The following is a 25122-nucleotide window of genomic DNA, read 5'->3' as shown; positions in this document are numbered from 1 at the left end:
GTTTCACGGACTGGAACCTCTTCATATGGCTTTGAACCGTTTTTGCACGTAATCCCTATCTCTCTCATATTCTGCCTCAGTTTCGTCAACGCTGAAATTGATTTCCATTAGATTCATGGAACCTGGAGAGAAGCCAGACCCGTCTCTTGTATAAGCCCCGACGTGCCACAGATAATGAGTCATTGAGAAGATCGTTCATGTATTTACATCTAAGGTTCATGTATTTACATCTTTATAGCTTGTAGTAGAACTGACACATACGCTTATGATACTATCTTGGTTGTCAGGCAGCACACTTGTAGAACGACCTCGTATTTATTATGTAGAACAAAGGGGGTTGAATGGAAATAGCCCGGATTCCACTTTTACGTGCTTCGCAATACTGATACTCGTACTGTTTTAATCATTCACATTTCACTGCATGTAGAGTGCATGGGTTTAGCGGTGCTCACATTGTCGACCACATGTCTGACATCGGTAAAAGAAGCTCCCAAGCTGTAACCACAACCTGGCAGTGAGTGCAGGTTCACGCCACCCGAAGCAATTCTACAGCAATATCACGGCGTAGGATATCAGGATTGCGTTTTAGCCATTGAACCTTTTCACATGGGGAACTAAACCCCAATTAGTTCACTTGGGCGTGACGCTTTCTCAAATCATTTGGGATATGATTTTGACGTCATTTGAAGATCTGGGTTAGAATTGATCTTCAGCAACCCATGCTGTAAGAGGCGACTAACGGGATCGGGTGGCCAGGCTCGCTGACTTGGTTGTCACATGTCATTGTTTCCTAATTGCGTAGATAGGAGCTCATGATGTTTATCACTGGATTGACAGGTCCAGACTCGATTATTTACAGACTGCTGCCATATAGCTGGAATATTGCTGAGTGTGGCGTAAAATAAACTCACTCACTTACTCTAAATGATGTAGTACTCATTTAGTCTGTCGCCTGACCCTATAGAGCACGCCCACAAGGATTAGGCGAGTCTACGCTGCCTCAGCGCTTGCCTGAAATTGAGAATTGTTATGGGTTTTCTTTCGGTTTCATTCATTCATTCATTCATTCATTCATTTGAAGATATATATTTAAAAGAAGCTTATCTAGGATTAAATGCCACTTTATGTATACTCATTCTATTGACAACAAAGGTCACCAGGTTAGATCTGGTACAAAGAAATCATTTATAGATAATGGTACGAAAATCGTCCAGGATACGACTTGTTGCATAAATAAACAGACTATATAATCGCCAGTCGAACTAAGCACACATTTTGTTGACAAGAATGTCAAATGGTTCTTTTTTACAATTCACAGTTATTAAAGTACATGTGACAAATTCACATAAACGTTTCGCCAGTCTTTCTCGAACAGTGTGGCATAATTTTAACCGCGTGCGGCTGTTCCGAATTGCTGGCGTTTGTTTGTTGTCTGTCCGCTTACATCATGTATGAATGTGATGAAGGACGGCCATATTGATTTTTCCTAATGAAGTGAATAAAACATGAAATATTGTACGATTCTGATACAGATAAGCAATCAGGCAGTCAAAGGGGCTTCACAAGACGCCATTGATGAGGGGACATCTCAAATTATGTTACAACGGCTATATCTATCGTGTTTTTTGGCTTGATCACGTATTATGTCATCGTCCATGCATGCTGCATCATATAACTTAACCCCATGAGTCTATTGGTAAAAGGGGCGGTTAAATCGTTCGCTCGTCGTGCCGAAGATCCGATTCCCCACGTGGGTACAATGTATGAAGCCCATTTCAGGTGTCCCCCTGCTGATATTGCTATAATATTGCTAAAACCGGCGTAAAACTAAACTCTCTCCCACACACTTTTGGTGAAAAGATCAAATTGCGCATAGCCCGGTTATAGAAAACAGTAATAATTTGGGAGTGTAAAATCATGATCCAAGTTTGATTCAAATGAAAAAAGTCACTGTTCTGTGAATGCAAGAATACATTCACTATCAACACATGCACCCAGAAGATGTTCTCGGGGGATGCCTCAAAGGGTGAATCTTTATTAAGCAGTGTATGGATTAATATAGAGTCGATCGGATTTGTATTTCATGATCTGAGATGACTATTGAAAGACATGAAACAGCTGAACAAGACGCCAACTCAGCGGAAATGCATTGTATGCATGAAGACATTGCGTACACCGTCGTGATGTAAATATAAAGAACTAAAGGCTTAGGGCGGTAGTATTAATTTGTAGCTTCCCATCGATTGTCCACATGCAGATGTAGCCCCTCTCCGGGAGATGGTCATTCATTTGCAAGACATTATACGTCTTGATAGTGTGGGTTCAAAATCAGAAACTCCAGCCTTGTGTCCCCGTGAATATGAATACAGTGTTGCGTGGATGCTCGGAATAAGAGTGAATAACCTGAAATGTGTTACTGTATAGAAAAAGATGTTGGAACAAGTCCTTTTATGTTTACAGTCTAATGTTTGGGACTGGTTTCTAAAAGCAAGTTTCCCCCTTGTCATTGTAATGAGTTTGCTTGAAATAAAACATGGTGAAAACAAAGTAAAAGTTTAGAATATTAAAACAATTAATATAGTTTGAAACCCACAAGTAACCCCAAAAAATCATTACATTTTGTATTAAAACGGCAGAGAAACGGTCATAAATAGGTCTTTGAATGACACATAGAAATGACACACACACCGAAGAGAGTTTTTATCGATAGCAACTTCTTTATTATGATGAAGACATAAATAGATTGTGTTTTCAATATGGCTTCTGTGGCGGCCATATTGAAATGGGGTTCGGGCCTCTTAACACATTCAGACTGTTGTCATTGATGGGAAGAAGCATGTATAGTTACAGTTTCTTTGGTCAAGCGGTTTCTAAGGGATGATGTTAACAGTACGAGACAATGCATTTGAGAGAATTTAGTAGCATGTTCAAAATGAATAGCTCAAATAAAATTAATCAAAGTTTTATAAAAATGCAAAAATAAATGTGTTGAGCGTCACACTAAAGCTAGGCATAAACACCAATATGCCATTACGGTTTGGAAGAAAACGTGATGTTAGTCCGTAAAACATTTCGAAGAGGGAAGCTGAAACTATGGTAAAATTAAGCTGAGTTCCACTGCTGACAACCAATGTACGTAATGTCGTTACATTGTTAACAATGAGTAGTCAACATGAGAAGTTTAATCTTTCAGTGTGATTGAAGTGTAACTGTCACATTCTTATTACAGTCAAATGCTGGGAACACAGCATGTATGTTTTACGCAACTATAATCTATTCATTATATTTTAAACAAAATGTACAATTGCCATGAATAACCTTTTGTCCATGATGCTGCCTGGTGGAAACCATATTTGAGTACCGATCACGTAACCTCGGATCGAACTTGGAACTTCATGTGCTAATCATTCTCAAGTTAGGTCATCCCTGACCAAAATTAACATATCAATATAAATGTAAGTGCTGTAGGAACATGCGATCGGCGAAATCAATTTATGGCAAGAACGTAAATTTTACAGAAATGAAAATGATATTCCTTTCATCTCGGAAATCGGTATGATGTTTCGTCTGTAGGTTTGAGCAAGAAAATTACATTTTATCAACTGTGGTTGGTTGTTATTTAACGCCGCACTCAGCAATATTCCAGCTATATGGCGGCTATCTGTAAATAATGGAATCTGGACCAGACAATCCAGTGATCAACATCATGAGCATCGATCTACGCAATTGGAATACGATGACGTGCGTCAACCAAGTCATCGAGCCTGACCATCCGATCCCGTTAGTCTTGCTACATGAAGCCCATTTCTGGTGTCCCCGCCGTGATATTGCTGGAATATTGCTAAAAGCGGCGTAAAACCATACTCACTCACTCACTTGCTACAAGCTAGCATGGGTTACTGAAGATTAATTCCATCCCTGATCTTCGCGGGTCAGATCTCGAATGAAGAAGAACTGGCTCGATGCAGTGATTCTGATGACTACAGGGATACTGATTGAATGTCATGATATAGTATGAAGATCTTATCCGACCCAGAATAATTGTGTTATAATGATGTTCCGAATCACCAATAGCCCAACTCGAGCATCATGTATATTGTATATCAACAGAATGTGCAACCTGTTTTGCCAGGTGCAACAAGGCTATTACCTAAGGTTGTTGCACCGGGTGCGAGTAAATGTCAAGTGAAGGACAGTAGATAAGTGAAATCCCAGCGATGTCCCTGTTAATAGTTAGGACTCTGTATTATACATATATCAGAATCTCAAAATATTGTTCAGTGAACGAATCAACGACAGGATAATAAAGCATTATAATGCATAATGCTCTTCAAATAATGCGGAGCCATTTGTCTGAAAACTCAATGGGAGAGCCCATAAAAGATCCGAATTTTCCGTCACTATCTCTTTTTTTTTGTCCTTAATGTAAGTAAAGGCACTGTCGAGAGCCCGTGTGATTTGTGACACATTACAAATACGTTCATACGGGTGTTGTTGTCATTTCCCATACCCTGTGAGGAGATTACTGACATGAAGAAATGGCGGCGTATTTGGAAGGTGTTCCGAAAGGATCGAACGATACATGCGGTAATAAATTGGAATTTCCTTATTATTAGAGTATATCAAGCACATTGAAGTATATACAACCGTTTGTTTTGTTCCATTTGTTTTGTTAAAACCACCCTAGATAGGAAATAAATTGATATGAGAAAGAAAGAAGGACGTCACCATGCAGTGAGGAGTGATGGCTGATGAATGGTGTTTTCATTATTTTTTGTTGACGCACAGGGAAAGCTCAGGGCGAAATGTCAAGTTGAGAACCCAGAAACATTAGTATGTCCATGTATTGTTATAGTCGCTGTCGCTAGGTCAGTTTCTGCTTAAGGTTAATGCATGCACTTGTGATTTTGGAAATCTCACATATCAGTTATAATTTAGCCATGCTGGTTGTTTTTGAAAACGTTATTTTCATTATCTCCGACCCTCCTATTTCCATTTATTGCGAATGTTACATGCCACGGTTGACTTTCTTGTATGAGTACATCCTGGTGATTGGTGATCATCATTGACCTTTATGTATGTATACACACTGATGATTGATGACTGGTGACTTGCCTTGTGTATCTAAGTCTAAATCCCGATGATTGGTGACATTTCATGTATGTGTACACCCGGACTATTGGTGACCTTTGTTGTATGGTGATTGGCGACCTTTCCTTTAATATGATTGGTTACTTTTCCTTTAAGATGATTGATGATCTTTCTGTTAAGGTGTTTGTTGACCTTCATTGTATGTATGTACCCTGATGATTAGTGAACTCTTTTTGTACGTGTAACCTAAATGGCTGGTGACTGGTGTCCTTTCACTCTGATTATTGGTGACGTTTCTTGTATCTGTACAATTAGTGACCAGCCGGAGAATGATTTGTTTTCTCACTACCTGCACCAAATACAACCAAGTGAATTAATCGGGCTGAACCATCAAAGTGCTGGCTGCTCCACGTTGTCAACAATGCTATCGCTGTCACTGACAACAGACAGGTCGTCATCAGCAGAGTGAGAAGAATATTCATGGGCGATTTCAGTATCTCCAGAAAAGTTCACATTATTGTGAAAGATGGTTTGATCGATGGTTGCTATTTAACTGACATTTTCATTCATAAGTTTAATTTTATTTCTGCTTGGCAAAATAAACTTGTCAACCATTACTAGTGACGTATTGCACAGTGACCTCTGACCTTGCATGAAATGCCACAAAATTGTATGCACAAATTGTGTGGTCCAGACAACTGACTTTTTAGAATGAAAGCAGACTTGTTTACATGTTTGTTTCCCGTAACTGATTCAACTGATGCTCACGATAGAAGACTTTGATATGGGAAATATATACCAAAAAGCTGCCACCATGCAAATTTGGAGGAAAATTTTACCTGCACATTTACGAGCAGCCTGAAAATAAGAGTTACCTGCAGTAGCAAAATCTTACCTGTACAGTTATGTGTACACCCTTGTGACGATTAGTATTTCCCCTGCATATATATGTATGAATACATTATACAAAGAGATAAAGCAACAAGAAATAAACAATATCAAGCATCAACATGCCGAGCAAATGTAAATCAACAGTGTTAAGCGATTTCATTTATCATTCAGAATTCTGCATATCGCAATTATTAGTTATGCCTCTAAACATTTTAGGTACACAGCTACACAAGAAGCGAGAGAGAGAGAGAGAGAGAGAGAGAGAGAGAGAGAGAGATACATACATACATACATACATACATACATACATACATACATACATACATGCATATGTGATCGTTCGAAACGCTCTGGTCATAAGAAAGTGCTATTTGTTCATTTGTTCATACTTATACCAATGCCATACAAATTGCTGTCGTCATATCCCACGGTAAACGTATATCTGACCAGGGCGATTTATATATTCGTCTAAGGAGCCAGACGAGTGCCATATGGCTTTTCTGGTGATTTGTTCCAAACAGTGAACTCAACCCTAATTGCCACGCACTGATAATTCTCCATCCTGGAATAATAATTATGCAACTCCGCAATAGGCTGACCAGTGGACCGTGGATGACGCGTGCCTGTCTTGTCACGTGACATGTTAATTGTCATTCTCGCGACAGCTTTGGAAAAACGATTGTGTATATAGGCTTGTGTATACATGTGCTTAACACATAATTGATTTTACGTTTTTGTGACTTTTATGTGTGATTATAAATTTTAACTGTAATGTGTACTTTCGCTAAGTTTGTAAGTTCAGGAAACATTTTATCCACTATTTGCGTTATATCGAGGATTAACGGTACCTCGAGCCCACATCAGTTTGTTTATTACAGTCTTGTGACTGGATCAGTGTCTTGTGGTAAATGACAGGCACGATCCCGCATTTTAGAGTCGGTGCCAGCTTTACCATATGTTTTGCTCTGTAAAGATGCCAATGCATGCTTTAGCAGGTGATGACATTTACGCGACCAATGAAATAACGCGTAACAAATGCCTTCTGTCGCCATTTGCGTTTACGCCATTTGTTCTCCGAAGGGGGTATAATAAGTCAAATCCGATATTCCTGAATACCGTTTGATTTATACGGGAAAGTGTCTATTGTATTGAAAACAAATCAGATGTCTTTGTATGAAATAAAAGCACAATATCTGCGTTCACAATGAGTGGATAGTGGTGGTATGACATAGATGCATTCACAGTGATGCTGTTTATCCCGTCCCAGCCTCGGAGGGAAGTCAACATCTAAACCTTCTGCTACAGTTAGCCGCTGGTGCCTGGCTCTATTTGAAGAGAATCTGAGAGGCGTACTTTTAATATTGGCGTTATTTTTGGCTCGGATACTTATTTCAACACGAGATGAGGGTGACCTAAGCTCCCCTATCTCACCGATTGCGCGCCTATGGCGTGCGGCAACAGACTATATCTCTCTAACGCAAGGATGATGGTGTCATGGCGTTTGCTTCCACGAAATTCCGAGATCTTGTAGACTCTAAAATGCCACCGGTGTCGCAAGTATGTTGTCATTATCTTTCCTGTCAAATGTTTCTTCTTCGCATTATTTTCACTAAATACATATTACCTGTTGTTCACGTTATAAATTCTAGTGAATAATGCTTAAGAACATTGGTGCTATATATGCGAAAGGATTCTTTAATATCTCCGACAGATAACCAAATTCCTGAAATAATTTGTCTACAATATTGGCTTATTCTTGGAATATAGTATATATTTAACCATTTTGCTATAGAATCGTTTGATGCAGAAGCTTGGCCCACATTCTCTGTGGCTATTTGACATTTTCTTATGGAAGTAAAGGATTCTATTTTGGTAAACAGACCAAAATGATCCGAATTCATTATGGGACGAAGCCAGTGACATTCCAGGCATATCTTGTTGTTGTTTATAGGGCAAAGGAGCGAAACGCAAAGGAAAACGTTCTGATGGCAGTTTTTCGGATAGTTCTAACAGCTTTATCAGACAGGTAGGTTCAATGATGTTTTGACAGTGCGACCGTTTCCGGTGAGCGGAGCATCCAAGATGGCGGCTCTGTTCGTGTTCGTCTCTCGGTATGGGTCTATTTCGGGAGCGGGATACGCTATTCCATCCCTTACTCTGTGATTCCATCTGTGTAACGGCATCACCGCCAGATGTGCACGCCAATTTGACACTGCAGTGGAAATTACCCAACCTTTTCAGCTGTGGATATGCATGACGAGAAATAAATAGTTCTCTCAAACTGTCTTGACAAAATGCCATTTAATGTTTTCTCAAATTATGATGTATCGTTAATGCCCCGACGGACAACTAACACAACAACAAAAATTCTATTTCTCTACATTGAAACATGAACGTTCATGTGCAACAATTTTGTTTGTGTTCAAAATAACTGAATGTACTTGGTTTTGAAAGTTGAGATATTTTCCTTATTTAATTACTTCAACAATAATGGATATGTTCTTGTAAAATAGTTTTGGCATGTTAATTAATATTTTAGACACTTAAATTGTATGTTAAATAACAGTTGATCTATTTGGTTATTTTTACATGATATGTGTACAATGTTCTACAAAATATTTATGACATCAAAATGATGCCCAAACTTAAAGGTAAATATTACAGAATTACTATTTGTAGAACTTCTTAGAACATTGTTATACTGCACACTGTAATGATAGTGTTCAGGAAACACAACGTTTTAATTAGAAATACACTGTTCCAAAATCAACTAATGGACTTGTGTAGAATTATATGTATATCATACCAGCAGATATTCCACTACCCAAACAGACATTATATACTTATAATATACTTGCTTGACATCTATGTTACATAGATACCACTTTGTTTAGTAAGTAAGATTCAGAACCATTTTTTTATATCCAGATAAAATCCTTAGTGAATATAGTGTTATATTACATGCCTTGAAAAGTGAATAAGCTTCTTTTGGTATAACCAAAGCATTGCTACCAGTTAGCATGGTTAGAGAGTAAACATCCGTAGAATATTTCAGTGTTGATCATGCTAAAGGAATTTTGATTAGACAAATGCACAATTCAACATAACATTTACAAACTAGATTTTGAAACTTGTAATAAAATTTGAGTTAGATCTCTTCAAAATTGTTAAAAACATCTTTTACTTCACATTCACATTTTTGTCATGAATATTTCTATAACTACCGATAGACATCATACATACAATTCTTCAGATTAAGAAACATGACTGATGAAGTGACAGCATGAGTTTTTTATTAATTTAAAGTTGTCACAAGGGAAAATGCCTGTAACCCTGTCAATGGAAAGGCACACAATCCCATATTTTCCCAAATAATAACTTTCTTTGACTGTTAGAAACAACTACGAATATTGCAATTTAACATGTCCATTTGAATGAGAGAAATGTTAACTAATAACATGTAGGGATGGATAAGGTTTCCTTGGTATGCTTTTAAGTTCTTGGAAAGATTCAGAATAATTCCATGTAATATCTTAGTATTACAGTCCTATATCTAATTTTGAGATTAAAATCATGAATACAGGTAGTTGCACAATACAATTTTTCTCCAATTATACATGGAAACTAATTCTTGTTTTTGGTCACTTTGAAAAGAATAGCAATGGAAACATATATTGAGTTTTGTTTTCCTTTATTTTTCCCAATTGTTCTGGCCTAAATTTGTGATGGAACTAAATGAAACTAATATTTGGAAGTAGAAATGTCAACTACTTTGTGTGGTAATTTAGAAATTGGGAAGGTCAATATGAACAAACCTTGTGAACTGCTTGACAACGGTACAAGAACCTGTACTGAAACGTCGCACTCATGAAATAGAAGAAATTGTTATCCATAAAGTCTGTCAATAAAGAAATGTCAATGTGACTATGAGTTGAAAATACATAAGAAAAAACATATATTGCTGTAACAGTATGCATAAAAAGTGCAGCTACAAAATTGAAACAAAATTGCTAAGTGTCCACCAAATTTTAAACATGTTATATTTGGGATTACACTTTCTCAGTAAAGTATGATTCTAGTACTTTCGTTGGGTTGAGTCTCATCCCGGATTTGAAAACACACTCTCAGAGTCAGGCACTTAACCCACTCAACCACCGCAGCTTCCACTTGTGTATTCATAACCAAATTTTTCTTTAAAAATAAATAGAAACAGTATTTATTGTCTGGATGATATTTAGGGTAAGTTTGGTGAATAGAGGTGGGATGATATGATATTGTGACGTGCAATACTATTTTTATCCTGACACAGTGCTTTTATTTCATAAGTTGGTTTTCTTTCTTTTTGCAGGAGAATCAAACTCTGAATTATTTGTTTCTAAATTTCAGTGACTGAAGATGGGATATTTTAAGGCAGAAACATATGGACTAAAGGGCACTTTAAATGATATGCTATTTTTAGCCAGCAAAAAAATATCAGAGAATCTGCATAATCTGGTTGTGGAATAGTTTCAGTTATTTTCCTCAATTGTTTATATACCAAACCTTCCTGTGAACATCTGGGTTTTACTTAAGTTTCAGCAACCCATGCATGTTGTAAGGGGAGCTGGTGGTCAGATTGGCTTACATGGTTGATGCATGTCGTCATATCCCAATTACATTTCATTGATCAATATTCATGTCAATCACAGGATTGTCTGGTCAGGTATCAGGACACAATACAATTTTGGCAATGAATAATAAAAAGAATTTTGTCACCCTTTGTGAAAGTTAGGTCTAACTGTACAGTGGGTATGTATGATTTTTTTCATTGTACCACTGGATAATATATGTAAAATATAAGAGTGAGTGAGTGAGTTTAGTTTTACGCCGCTCTCAGCAATATTCCAGCTATATGGCGGCATATAGAAGAGGGAAGCTTCTTAGGACTTTAAACTTTGTAGCTGCTCATTGGTGAGTCATAATAAAATTGTGTATGTATAAAAATTAATACTTTACATTGAGAATGTACACTGCTTTATTGATACATATTTTGGATCTCTTATTACCCATTAAGCAATGAACTGTGGCCTCTTGACATGTGGAGTTCTTGTGTACAACCTTGTATATTACTATCAATAGTATCATTATCAGGGATTTACATGGAGTCTTGTATTTGACGGTCCCTGGGACACTTACTCGTAATTTTCAGGGTCTTGGACAACAAAATGGGGTCCCAGACAATTAAATATTATTATTAATACTGTTATTGTATTGTGTGTCATGATCATGACATTGTTACAGTAATTAAATTGCAAATAATGCTATAACCGAGCTAGTAGCAAACTCAGTGATAACTTTTTGTCACTTGATTGGAATTTTTACCAAAATGTATTTGGACTTTTTCCCTGTGGACGCACTAACAAATTTTGTTGCGTCCATTGTCAATTTTTATGCGTAGAGGACACAGGAATGCGCGTCCTGTAAATCCCTGCATTATTACATTTTGAATTGTTCTCTTTAAAAATATTGTTTTATGATAACATGCTAGTTTTACTTTAATATCTGTGATACACTGGTAGTTATACTGTTCTTCGTCAACAGGCTTTTAATTTCTACTTCTATTGTTCTGTAATTCAATAATTAATTGTTCTTGTTACGATATGGCTGAAATATTGCCGAAGTGACGATAAATATTAACGCACTCACTAATACATTGTGTATTACTACTACTATTTTACTATTGGAAGAGGCAGAGGCTTGATTTAGGGACCTCAATTTAAATTGCACCTTCCCATTAAAGCCATGTTGCACTGAACGACTTGGTTGCACACTGGTCTCATGAATGTATGGACAGTGAAACAGAGCTGCCAGTGTGACATGAATTAATGATTCATGACTGTAAAACATTGGCACGTAATCTTGGAGTATTCACAGTTTGATGTTGAGACGATGAATGCAGGGCAGATCATACATGACACAGCGTTTATGCATTGAAACAGTATAGTAACTACAGAGGTATTGAATGTTCAAAGACCTGTTTGTGTAGATACTTTGTGGCTGTAGACATTAATGCTGGGTGGCATGTTTCCTCAGTAGGTTGCCCTGGTGCTTGTTTTATGTAGCTAAATGCATCCCAGAAGTTATCTATGGCATTGCAATGTGCTTTTGTTGTAATTCTGTGATACCACATTTGAAGCTCAGACATAATGCCTTGATTTGGATTCTAAATGTGTCGGTTCCATACCGAATATTTTAAATGCCTTAAACAGTCACACTCTGATATAACTGAAACGCTACTTGAGAATCAAATTAATTAATTTCCAATTGAAGTTCTTTGCTATTTATTACTGTTTAGTAACAGACTGGTACCATTAGCCTCAATGTACACTTATTACCATAGTGACATTCACTCCTGGCTGTCATTCCAGTGTGTTTGACCTACTTATTACCCACAACTTGTTAACAGTCATTAAGATATTGGATAATGAGGCATGTAGCTAGACTCCATAGCTCTCTGTCAGTGTCAAGGCCATCTGTCATCCGTGCAGAACATTTTATCAAACAAACACCTTTGCATTGCATGACAAATGAGTGAGTGAGTATGGTTTTACCCTGCTTTTGGCAATATTCCAGCAATATCACAGCGGGGAACACCAGAAATGGACTGAATACGTTTTACATGTCATGTCTTCGGTGTGATGAGCGAATGCTTTAACCACTAGGCTACCCCACCACCCGTGTTTGGTTAGAAGTAATTACAATTCTGTATAACAACTGATATTGCAGTCTATCCCAGATCATGACATGTATATTTTTAAAACGTTGCCCCCAAATAATTAAGATTTCAGGTATTTCTAGTAACCCCCTGAAACCATCTTAGGGTTTAGCCACACCTGTAAATGTCATTAAGCTTCTTTTGTAACAGGGGCGGTGGGGTAGCCTAGTGGTTAAAGCGTTGGCTCGTCACGCCGAAGACCCGGGTTCGAATCCCCATATGGGTACAATGTGTGAAGCCCATTTCTGGTGTCCCCCGCCATAATGTTGCTGGAATATTGCTAAAAGCGGCGTAAAACCAAACTCAGTCAGTCTTTTGTAACATTTAACTACCCACAACTTTTAACAGCATGTTAACTGTACCAAGGATATATTTATTCTTGGTTGTAGATACCATATCCTGCTTCTTCTTACCAACAAATAGTGATTGATGATGTGGTCTTTTTAAATGATAACACTGTTTGTTTGTGTATTTCGGATGGAAGTTAGTTTTATGCTTATGACAACATCATAGCTGAAGCTGAGGATCTACTGACTAACAAACAGGTCTGGCGGGAACATGCAGATTGAGGCAGATTATGCAACAGGCTTTGGGCAGTTGTTTTGCACATTTCTGTAAAGCTGTGGCATAACAATGGGATTGATGGGGGTTTACTGAGGGGAGTATTCCCAGCAGAGTCAGGAAGCATCCCATGACAGTGCTCAGCTGCCATTACAATGCACAGGCCATACAAATGTCAGGTATGAAACTTTACTGGGGCTTGATCAGGGACCAGCAACGATTGTGTTAGGCTATAACAAATCAATTATTCGGGAAAACTGGTTTGATAGTTGAATGAAAAGAATCAAACAAAGGCAGAGTGAAGGGTACAGATGAAGTAACAGGCCTGCCAAAGAATTATGATGTGTCCATGATAATAGTAATCTGTATGTTATTTGTAGATTTGCACATCAAAACACCAGTACAATATAGAACAAACTTTATGGATAACAACTTCTTTTTATTCGTGAGTGCGATGTTTCGATACAGATTCTTATACCGTTGACAACGAATTGACAACGAATAAAAAGAAGTTGTTATCCATAGAGTTTGTTCTATATTGTACTTCCCAACTTCTAAAATGCCACTCAAAGAAAACACCAGTAGCTGAAAGACATGGGAGCAGTCTGTAACTAAGCTGCTAGTCCATAGGAAGAGTCCTTTAAAATGTCCTTCAGTCTAGTAGCCTTTGTCACTGAAAGTTTCAAACATTTATGCTTAGATCTTCTGAAAATAATAGGCGGGGGAGGGTAGTCTGGTGGTTAAAGCATTGGCTTGTCACGCTGAAGACTCAGGTTCGATTTCTGGTGTCCCTCGATTTGATACTGCTGGAATATTGCTAAAAGCGGCGCAAAACCACACCCACTCACTCTGAAAGTAGCAAGTAAAAGAGAAGTTCAAGCTTGTAGACTCAAAACAGTTTTGGCACAGACTGTATGAGAGTTCGTACTGTAAAACTTATGTCTGTGCCAGTCATGGGAAACTACAGTATGCAGAGAAGTGATAACATGCATTCCTGTCATCATTTCTAGTTTTACAGACAATTTGTGTGTTTTTGTATCGCTAGGACTGAGTTAGTTGGGTGATCTTTGACATATCAAAGACGCACAAATGATATATGGGAATACTCGAGAGTTCCTTTCTGTGAGATGCTTGTTATAACCTGTGTAAGTTCCATGATTTTCCGATCAGATACCTTTTACAACACACATTTCGGATGTTTTGATGCTGGACAAGCTGGTCGACCAATGATACAGTCTGTTTTTGTGAATATGAAAACATATGTTCATTTCATCGCATACATACAGCAGTGGATATTGAGAAATTTGATTAAGGAGATCTAATACATTGTACTTCCCTGCTGTCAAAATGGCCAGGTAAAACTGTTATTATTGTTTATAGTTGATATAAAAAAAAACCCTGGACACTGAAGCCAAGAAATGTAATGAAACCACTAATCAAAATGTGATGCAAGGAAAATGGTAAACAGGTGAACACACTCAGTGGGCAGTATGCTTGGTACAATTCCTGAATACATTTGGGTTTAATAAATGAAAATCTCAGTGAAGGAGCATTCCAAGCTTATTATGTAAGTGAAGTGACAGTCACTGAGTTTTGTGATAGAAAGCATTCTTTTTGGCACACTCTAGTTGTAAGGGGTGGTGGCATAGCGTAGTGGTTAAAGCGTCGCTCGTCACGCCAAAGACCCGGGTTCGATTCCCCACATGGGTACAATGTGTGAAGCCCATTTCTGGTCTCCCCCGCCGTGATATTGCTCGAATATTGCTAAGAGTGGCATAAACCTAAACTCACTAGTTCCTAAGTATGACAAATAAAATACCATCAGCGCCCTGTGACACAAAGAGTAGAATCACTTCTGTTCCTGCGTTGAAAATGAGAAGTTATTTTGATATTACGTATTTGCCCTTGAATCATGATAGGTATTTATCAAGCACATCAGCACTGTTAATTCATGAATCATTGATGCCATACATTTTGCTATGATTTTTTCATATATCACTTTGCTCCTACTTTATATGTGATTAAAAAATAAACAAGAAACTCCTTTCAAGAAAACTGAAAGAAGCTGGACACTATCAACATATATCCATGTTGCAGGCTATTTGTGTGATTCAGTGTACCTTGTTTGGCTACATCATGCATGAATGTCCAATGCATTAAATAATTTTATTGCAATTTTTTTTTGTTAAGAACAAAATGCATTTTTGATTGATAAAACATAATGTAATAGGGTTTGCACTTTATGACATTTTAAATCATCTTTGCTGGTCAATATCAACATGTCCTACATATCCAACATTTATGAAAATAGGCTCATTGTACGGCAACAAATTTTGTAATTTTCAGTGCTTTGTTAGTTGGAGTTGCCTCCCTTAGCTTGACCAAGTCAGCCAAAACAGAGCTGAGATAATCAATATTTGTGAGCCCAGAAACAGTGGAAATGCCGACAATGTTGGGTTTGTCCTGAGCTGCATGTACAAGCTGCCTGAGCGTAGGCAGGTCAGGGAAGACTGGATAAAGGAGGATATATACACTGATACTCTTTCGGGAAATTAATTACGCGATCTTCATCCCTAAGACCCTCTTTGAATACTGTGGCTTGAGCCTTAGGGTAAAAGAATTTGTATTATATTACGGTATATTTAGGTGAAGAAATTATTACATTCCATGTTGAACATATTTCAGCTCTCCCATACTTAAATTGAAAGAAATTGTGTTATTTTAGATGTTAGTTTGAACAAATGTAAAATACTTTAAATGGAAAACCCTTTAATTAACATATTAAAAACAAAAAGATAAAAGATGTTATAAATTGAGAGAACCACAGCTGATGCAGGCAAGGATTTCTCTCGATCAGCTCAGAGGTTGACTGTCAGCCTAAATTCTGCAGTGAATTTAATTTAAAATTTCAAAATTTGAAATACACATTTCTCAATGTATTGTTTGAAATTGTTGCAGTAAGCTGTATTTCACTGCATACAGGATCAGTCAAGTTGCGGCGGTTTCAATGCATTCGGTACCATCTCAGAATGAAATGTTAAAATAATTTATATTTAAGAAACTAGGAAAAATACCCCAACTTTGAAAACTTCCTAAATTGTGTGCAAAGGGCCTTATATTAGATTGGTAGATAGATCTGTGTGAAGGACAGTTAGGACTGAATCTAAACTATTTTCATCAGGAGGAATATCCCATAAGAACAATGCTGAAATAGAGTAACAGAACCACAACTGAAGTAAAATGTTCAGCCAAGGAAAACAAATGTACAGTGAGAGGTACACATACACATATACTTGTACAATCAAAGCTACAAACACATGTACTTGCACTTTACATTCAAAGCTGGAAACACATGTACATTGACAGATGCAGAAAGACTCATGTCCACCAAAAGCTACAAACTAATGTGCAACAAGGGCTGAAGACAAACACTAAAAGTACACCTAAAGCTGACACAAGCACACATTCAGCTGCAAAAGATTCAGACAAATGCAAAATATGTCCAACAAAAGGAGCAAACACATGTGCAGCAATAACTGTAGACAGACACAAAGGGTGTAGACATGAAGCTGTAGACAAACACAGAGAGTGTACACACGGAGCTGTAGACAAACACAGAGGGTGTACACTTGAAGCTGTAGACAAACACAAAGGGTGTAGACACGAAGCTGTAGACAAACAGGGTGTACACTTGAAGCTGTAGACAAACACAGAGGGTGTACACTTGAAGCTGTAGACAAACACAGGGTGTACACACAAAGCTGTAGACAAACACAGAGGGTGTACACTTGAAGCTGTAGACAAACACAGAGGGTGTACACTTGAAGCTGTAGACAAACACAGGGTGTACACACGAAGCTGTAGACAGACACAGAGTGTGTACACACGAAGCTGTAGACAAACACAGAGGGTGTACACTTGAAGCTGCAGACAGACACAAAGGGTGTACACTTGAAGTTATAGACAGACATAAAGGTCGTATACTTGATGTTGAAGACAGACACAAAGGGTGTACACTTGAAGTTATAGACAGACATAAAGGTCGTATACTTGAAGTTGTAGACAGACACAAAGGGTGTACACTTGAAGCTGTAGACAAACACAGAGGGTGTACACTTGAAGCTGTAGACAAACACAGAGGGTGTACACAAGCTTGTAGACAAACACAGAGGGTAGACTTGAAGCTGTGTAGACAAACACAAAGGGTGTACACTTGAAGTTGTAGACAGACACAAAGGGTGTATACTTGAAGTTGTAGACAAACACAGGGTGTACACACGAAGCTGTAGACAAACACAGGGTGTACACACGAAGCTGTAGACAAACACAGGGTGTACACACAAAGCTGTAGACAAACACAGGGTGTACACAAGAAGCTGTAGACAAACACAGGGTGTACACAAGCTGTAGACAAACTGCACGTAACTGTAGACAAACACAGAGGGTGTACACTTGAAGCTGTAGACAGACACACAGGGGTGTACACAGGGAAGCTGTAGACACACAGTGTGTACACCTGAAGCTGTAGACAGACACAGAGGGTGTACACTTGAAGCTGTAGACAAACACAGGGTGTACACACCTGCAGAAGCTGTGCACAAACACAGTGTGTACACAAACAAACACAGAGGGTGTACACTTGAAGCTGCAGACAGACACAAAGGGTGTACACTTGAAGTTATAGACAGACATGAAGGTCGTATACTTGATGTTGAAGACAGACACAAAGGGTGTACACTTGAAGTTATAGACAGACATAAAGGTCGTATACTTGAAGTTGTAGACAGACACAAAGGGTGTACACTTGAAGCTGTAGACAAACACAGAGGGTGTACACTTGAAGCTGTAGACAAACACAGAGGGTGTACACTTGAAGCTGTAGACAAACACAGAGGGTGTACACTTGAAGCTGTAGACAAACACAAAGGGTGTACACTTGAAGTTGTAGACAGACACAAAGGGTGTATACTTGAAGTTGTAGACAAACACAGGGTGTACACACGAAGCTGTAGACAAACACAGGGTGTACACACAAAGCTGTAGACAAACACAGGGTGTACACAAGAAGCTGTAGACAAACACAGGGTGTACACACGAAGCTGTAGACAAACAGTGTGTACACACGAAGCTGTAGACAAACACAGAGGGTGTACACTTGAAGCTGTAGACAGACACAGAGGGTGTACACACGAAGCTGTAGACAAACACAGAGTGTGTACACACGAAGCTGTAGACAGACACAGAGGGTGTACACTTGAAGCTGTAGACAAACACAGGGTGTACACACGAAGCTGTAGACAAACACAGAGTGTGTACACACGAAGCTGTAGACAAACACAGAGGGTGTACACTTGAAGCTGCAGACAGACACAAAGGGTGTACACTTGAAGTTATAGACAGACATAAAGGTCGTATACTTGATGTTGAAGACAGACACAAAGGGTGTACACTTGAAGTTATAGACAGACATAAAGGTCGTATACTTGAAGTTGTAGACAGACACAAAGGGTGTACACTTGAAGCTGTAGACAAACACAGAGGGTGTACACTTGAAGCTGTAGACAAACACAGAGGGTGTACACTTGAAGCTGTAGACAAACACAGAGGGTGTACACTTGAAGCTGTAGACAAACACAAAGGGTGTACACTTGAAGTTGTAGACAGACACAAAGGGTGTATACTTGAAGTTGTAGACAAACACAGGGTGTACACTTGAAGTTATAGACAGACATAAAGGTCGTATACTTGATGTTGAAGACAGACACAAAGGGTGTACACTTGAAGTTATAGACAGACATAAAGGTCGTATACTTGAAGTTGTAGACAGACACAAAGGGTGTACACTTGAAGCTGTAGACAAACACAGAGGGTGTACACACAGAGGGTGTACACGCGAAGCTGTAGACAAACACAAAGGGTGTACACTTGAAGTTGTAGACAGACGTAAAGGGTGTACACTTGAAGTTGTAGACAGACACAAAGGGTGTACACTTGAAGCTGTAGACAAACACAAAGGGTGTAGTATATATTACTGTAGATAAGCCGACCCCATGGATAAGCTCACCCCCTAACTTGACCCTTAAAATCAGTGTCAAAATGGTATATTTCGTACATAAGCTGACCCCCGGCGATGGGTGTACACTTGAAGCTGTAGACAGACATAGAGGGTGTACACTTGAAGTTGTAGACAAACACAAAGGGTGTGTACACTCGAAGCTGTAGACAAACACAAAGGGTCTTTTTCCACAGAGACAATATCCTGGTTTCACATAAGGGATTATGAATATATGAAGACAACAGCTAAATAAATATTTTGTTGCACTCATGGAGCTCAACATCTCATTTCATTTTAAAAGTTGTGAGTTTAGTATCACAATGTGTTCGTGTATCATTCCATGCTTGTTGGTAAGAAGGGCTGTTTCAAAATGCAGACTTCGCATTTGTACTATTTATAAAGTTACCTCCCAGTCATCCACCAACTAACATAAGTGTAAAACCCTACTCACTCTGTTTGTTTGGGATTGTGCCCAGGGTTTTACGTGGACTCACAACTATTAGTTTTTGGTGTCCTTCCAGGCAATGTGCGGGTCCGGTGAAGTAACAGTGTAGAGAACTGTATATTTTGATAATTCTTTAGAGCCTGGAATGAATCATTGATCATGTGGACTGATGGATGAAATGATGCATGTAACTGCTCTGAAAGAAACAACCAAACACTTAGCAATGCATCGATGTGTTGTTGATACAAGGAATAATATTGTGCGTCCTTCTGGACTCAGTGAATTTGTTTGGCTGCATCCATTCTCTACATTTGTGTGTACTGGACGCACATTTGCCAGGCTTAAAACCCTGATGCTTCCGTGGAAACCATCTTTGATTTAGTAATGTTTAATGTGTTCAGTAATGATGGTTGCAGTTGACCAACAGACAAGTAGAAACCCACCACAATCAAACTGCTTCACGTTTGTTCTCTGCAACCTCAGTAATCCCTGTTCTAGGCAGTAATGAGTATGCACTTGCTTCTCAATCATGGTGAAACAATATATGACACTGGGTTCTGTCTCATACATATGTATATGCTGGAGCATTACATGGCAATCCTTGGCACTCGGATGCTGTGATCAACATGCAGATGTGGAGAAGGTTGGTGAGAGGTGCATAGCCAGATGTGCCAAGACATCCTATTGCATGGATATTTGCTTCAGCACATATGCCAACCTTATGGCAGAATCTAGAAGTCAGTGTAAAAGGGTGTATTGACAAGACAAACAGGCCTTAATTGTGTTGTTTGGAGGGCTTTCAAAGTCTCATTGTTCATGTCTTCAAAAAGGTTACATAAATAGCAGTTACAGCTCAGCAGAGGAAAATGTTAGATTGGTCTGATTTTATGTCATGACATATCCTTTCTTCATTTTCTTTGAGACCCCAAGACCTGTGAAAGTACATTTTTGTGTGTGATCCTATCATGGATCTTTCTGTGATACATATTAGCATGATGAGAACCTGATGATTTTGAACCTTGTCGGCAACTATGGCAACTGGGTTAAACATCAGTGTGTTTCTAGACATTGAGATGCCTTCTCATACCAGTATTCATGTACAAAAATTGCGGTGCAGAGACTACAAGACTCAATTTACATTATGAAATTTCAAGAATATGTATTTCATTCATAACAACCTGAGTTGTGTTGCATTTTGGCAACACTTCCATTTTTTTTACCTGTTTTATGCATCCACCATTTGTAACTAATTTTTGCTGAAATGAAAAAAAGATTTATTTGCTCGTTTTTTTATCCAGTCAGTCAGCTCACAGAATTTTGCATCCTAAAGTGTTTCTAAACATGGATCCACCATGGTTAATTTTGTGTCATTGTTTTAAGACGAAACAAGATTTTCATGTCAGGACATAGAGAAGCTTCTGGTAAAATGATCAACCCTTACACTCTTTATAATTTTGGAAGGTGGGATACTCCCATTCTCCTTGCTAATCTCCCATTTTTTGTTTCCTTTCTGACAGATATTTCCAGGTCAAGGTGACATGGTTTTTAACCCGAAATCTTAATTTCATGGACTGGCACTGGTGGAGGAACATTCATCAGTGCCATCTTAAATTCATTTAACAAACACAGACAAGCTACACATTCAACAGGTTTCAGTTTGACAGATATATGAGACCTGTGTCTGTCTGTATATCGGGCGGTGGGGTAGCCTAGTGGTTAAAGCGTTGGCTCGTCACACCGAAGACCCGGGTTCGATTCCCCACATGGGCACAATGTGTTAAGCCCATTTCTGGTGTCCCCCGCCGTGATATTGCTGGAATATTGCTAAAAGCGGCGTAAAACTAAACTCAGTCAGTCAGTCAGTCAGTCTGTATATCACTGAAAAAAGACAAACCTTTTAAACGATGCATAACAATCTAATGGGATGTAATAATTGTAATGAGAGCATCAATGAGGCACATCAGAAACAAATATGTACACGTGACCATAACTGCTTGGACTGTCAATGCAGACTATCCAAAGCCTGAACAGTGTTTAGTTTCATTCATCAGGTTTGCATTGCTGAAAGCAGCAGCTGCAGGCTCTCCTCCCACTGAAACCAAATTTAGTCTCTATAACCACCCATCCCACCTACTGACATGTATTTCCTGTAAAAGATCTTATAAAGGAAGAAGAACAAGGTGTGGAGTTACACAACAACCAAACCAAACTTAACTAAGTGGAATTAGCCTTTAACCTCTAAAGTTGCAAGGGGCGGTGGGGTAGTCCAGTGGTAACATTCGCTCGTCATGCTGAAGGCCCAGGTTCGATTCTCCACATAGGTACATTATGTGAAGCCCATTTCTGGTGTCCCCTGCCATGATATTGCTAAGAGCAGCATAAAAGCCATCTCACTCACTGACTCACACACTAAAGATGCAAGGTTCAAATGCAATTTTGAAAACTTGTTTTCACCCATAAACATTTTTTTGTCACTACTAATAACTGTGTCAAAACCCACTAGTGTCCTCAATAGTATGTGTTAGATGTACAGAAATCTGTTAACACGGTAAGGAGTTTCATTCAATCTTTTGAACAGGAATGAACTCATGAGAAATTCTCCATGCAGTGAATCTATTATGTTTTGTCCCTTTTCTGAAGCACCTCATGTGGACTTTGTTTTAGGATGTTAACAGTATGATCAAGGCAAGCGTTACTTTGTATGGAAAAAAAAAGAAACAAAGTGCTTTGTATGCTTTGAGAGGATCTATAGTTATTATAAAAACCAAGAAACTTTGTTGGTGTTGTCAAATTCCAACATTACACAGACATTTGCAAATGTCTTAGGAATAGTTAGGCTTTGAGTCATCCATCCTGGAAGGATGGTCTGTCAAAATAATTTGTAAAGAAATATAGCAGAGAATTACTGAGAGAAGGAGGCATTCAAAATTGTATTCATACTTAAAGTAATCTTGTAATCTTGAAGTATTTAGGGATGTTTTTCTATTTGTATTCCTTTTATTCTTTAAAGATATTGTATATGCTGGAAACTCTGTGTTATGTCTTTGGAATAATTCTGCAATGATTGGGAATGAGGAATTATTTGTAAGAATTGTTTCAAAGTAGTTAAGATATATATTATCATCATAAGGAGAGACCATGCACACATGGTAATCAATACCAGACAAGTCAAAAGCTCATAATAGCACATTCTGGTTTACTGTAAGTGGTCTTTTATAATGTTTCCAGTTGTAAAGAATAAGTAATCATAGTTGTGTTCAAATCAGTCACATTTTGATGTTCAGTCAGTTTGTATTCAGTGACCTACCTTTAAAAATGTTACTATTTTTTGTTGTTGAAAACTTTTGTTTTGACAGTGATTCAGGAATCATGTTCTATCAGTATTTGTGTCGTACATATGCAACAGATATACTATTTTGAAAAAATTACCCTCAATGCATAATCTTTCATAGCCAAAGACATGTTTTCATTCATAGAATCTTAAGTCAGTGTCAGATTTGTGACAGAAACTTGTATAACATACTATTAGCCTAAAACTACATACCACTTCAGGTGAACGAACAGGAGATAAAAAAATTGCTCATTGAAAATATTGATTTTCTCTAAACATAACCAGAAATGATGATTTACAATGTCATTTGTATCTCTAGATACGCCAATCATGTATTTATATAAAAATATTTATATTTATCTATTTGAAAACAGCCAACTATAGCAATCCGCTGTACAAACAGTTCTAAGGTAATTCAGTTGAAAAATAACCAACATAAGGGACATTTTTATGCAATGAATTGAAGATATTGTCTCAAGCTATTGCACCAGAAAAAATGTACTAGTTTTCATTGCCTTTTAAATGGCTTCTTTTACTATATATTGTTGAAACAATCATAAGGGTAGCTCTTTATTGAAGAGTTTAACGGTAATGCTTTGTTAATGAATTCGTGCAATCTAAAAATCAGTTTATATTTGACTGAAATTCATGTTAACAATATTGATTGACATTTTGAATAAAACTTATAAAAATTGATGAAAAATAACTATGGTACTGTTGTCCATACACAGGATACAATTCGGATATTTGTTTCACATTACCATACTGTGGTAAAAGGTGCACACTGCTTATGCAAGCTCTATTCACAAGAAATAGGCTTGGTAAATATCCCAATAGCAGGCAGTAACTGGCAACATCTTAGTATCAGATGGGCAGTAGGGTAGGCTAGTAGTTAGAGTGTTCACTCATCATGCCAAAGACCTGGGTTCGATTCCCAACATGGGTACAATGTGTGGAGACAATTACTGGAGTTCCCAGCAATGATATTGCTGGATTATAGGGCCGATAAGTAATTCTCATCACATCCTTAGGGCTTCTGGTGACAAACAACATGTCATATCTTTTCGAATGGTCTCATGGTTGTCAGTTCAGAATAAGGAACTGATAATCCTTGCAGGAATAACATATTTGCGATCTAACCATCCCCAAATTAACCTACTATTATGACTGTCATCTAGGGCTGCATGGTATTACCGGTGTGACAGGCCAAACCTTCCCCACCCTTGAATCAACTTTAAAGGCTACATCTTTCCTACCCTTGTTCTTATATCAAAAAGGGCACATTCTGGCCTAGCAAGGCTATTTCTACCCGAACCTTGTTTTCATGTTAATGTTCGCCTTGAAAAAGTCAGAAACGAAAACAAGACAGCTATTCACGTGAACACATTGATAAGATATTCATGTTGATGTCAAGATCCATTAACAATTTACAGGTCATCTTCAGGTCTTCATATATAACATGTACATGTTCACTTTTTGTTTCAATATCCTTATATAAGGTGAGATTAAACAGAAAAGCAAGCATGAACAAAAGTATGTAAGAGCATGTATATACAGTTAATGATGCAGATGTTGTCATGAAACAAAGTATGAATCATTGGCATCATTTATCTTCCTATATATCAACACTGATCAAATAATCATGAGCTAGAACTTATTGAGATTACAAGGTTACTTGCACCAGGTACAGAAATGATACATGTCCAGGAGATGATATTTTACATGGGCACAAAAGGCTTATCTCAAAATCATTACTATATTCGAAACTTCAACTAAATACTCAGTTTTTACTTGGATGTCCTTATCCATTCAAAATTTTATTTCATCACTCATGGCTTTAAATATGGCATCCACGTCGGAGACATCAACTTAACAGTTGGAAGCAGACGTAAACATCACCCCAACCCAATATCTATATCAAATGCTGTATCATCTATCATTCCACTATAGTGCCTTATTCTAAATTCAAAAGACAAGGTTTGATAAGGGGTATA

General features: G+C 38.0%; 1 protein-coding gene across 1 annotated transcript in view; it reads left to right on the top strand.

Moving 5' to 3' along the window:
* The first annotated feature begins 6696 nt into the window (after positions 1–6696).
* The window catches only part of LOC124265304 (voltage-dependent L-type calcium channel subunit beta-1-like), a 68872-nt gene continuing 50446 nt past the window's right edge, over positions 6697–25122 (top strand). The window contains 2 exon segments of the mRNA XM_046700096.1: positions 6697–7539; positions 7934–8008. Coding sequence (XP_046556052.1) covers positions 7477–7539; positions 7934–8008 — 138 coding nt within the window. The 5' untranslated portion in view covers positions 6697–7476.

The sequence above is a fragment of the Haliotis rubra genome, unplaced genomic scaffold, assembly GCF_003918875.1.
Source record: "Haliotis rubra isolate DU_JTF1 unplaced genomic scaffold, ASM391887v1 Scf97, whole genome shotgun sequence".
Taxonomy (NCBI): Eukaryota; Metazoa; Mollusca; class Gastropoda; order Lepetellida; family Haliotidae; genus Haliotis; species Haliotis rubra.
Note: the sequence above shows the minus strand (reverse complement) of the source record. Positions and strands in the feature narration are given on the sequence as shown.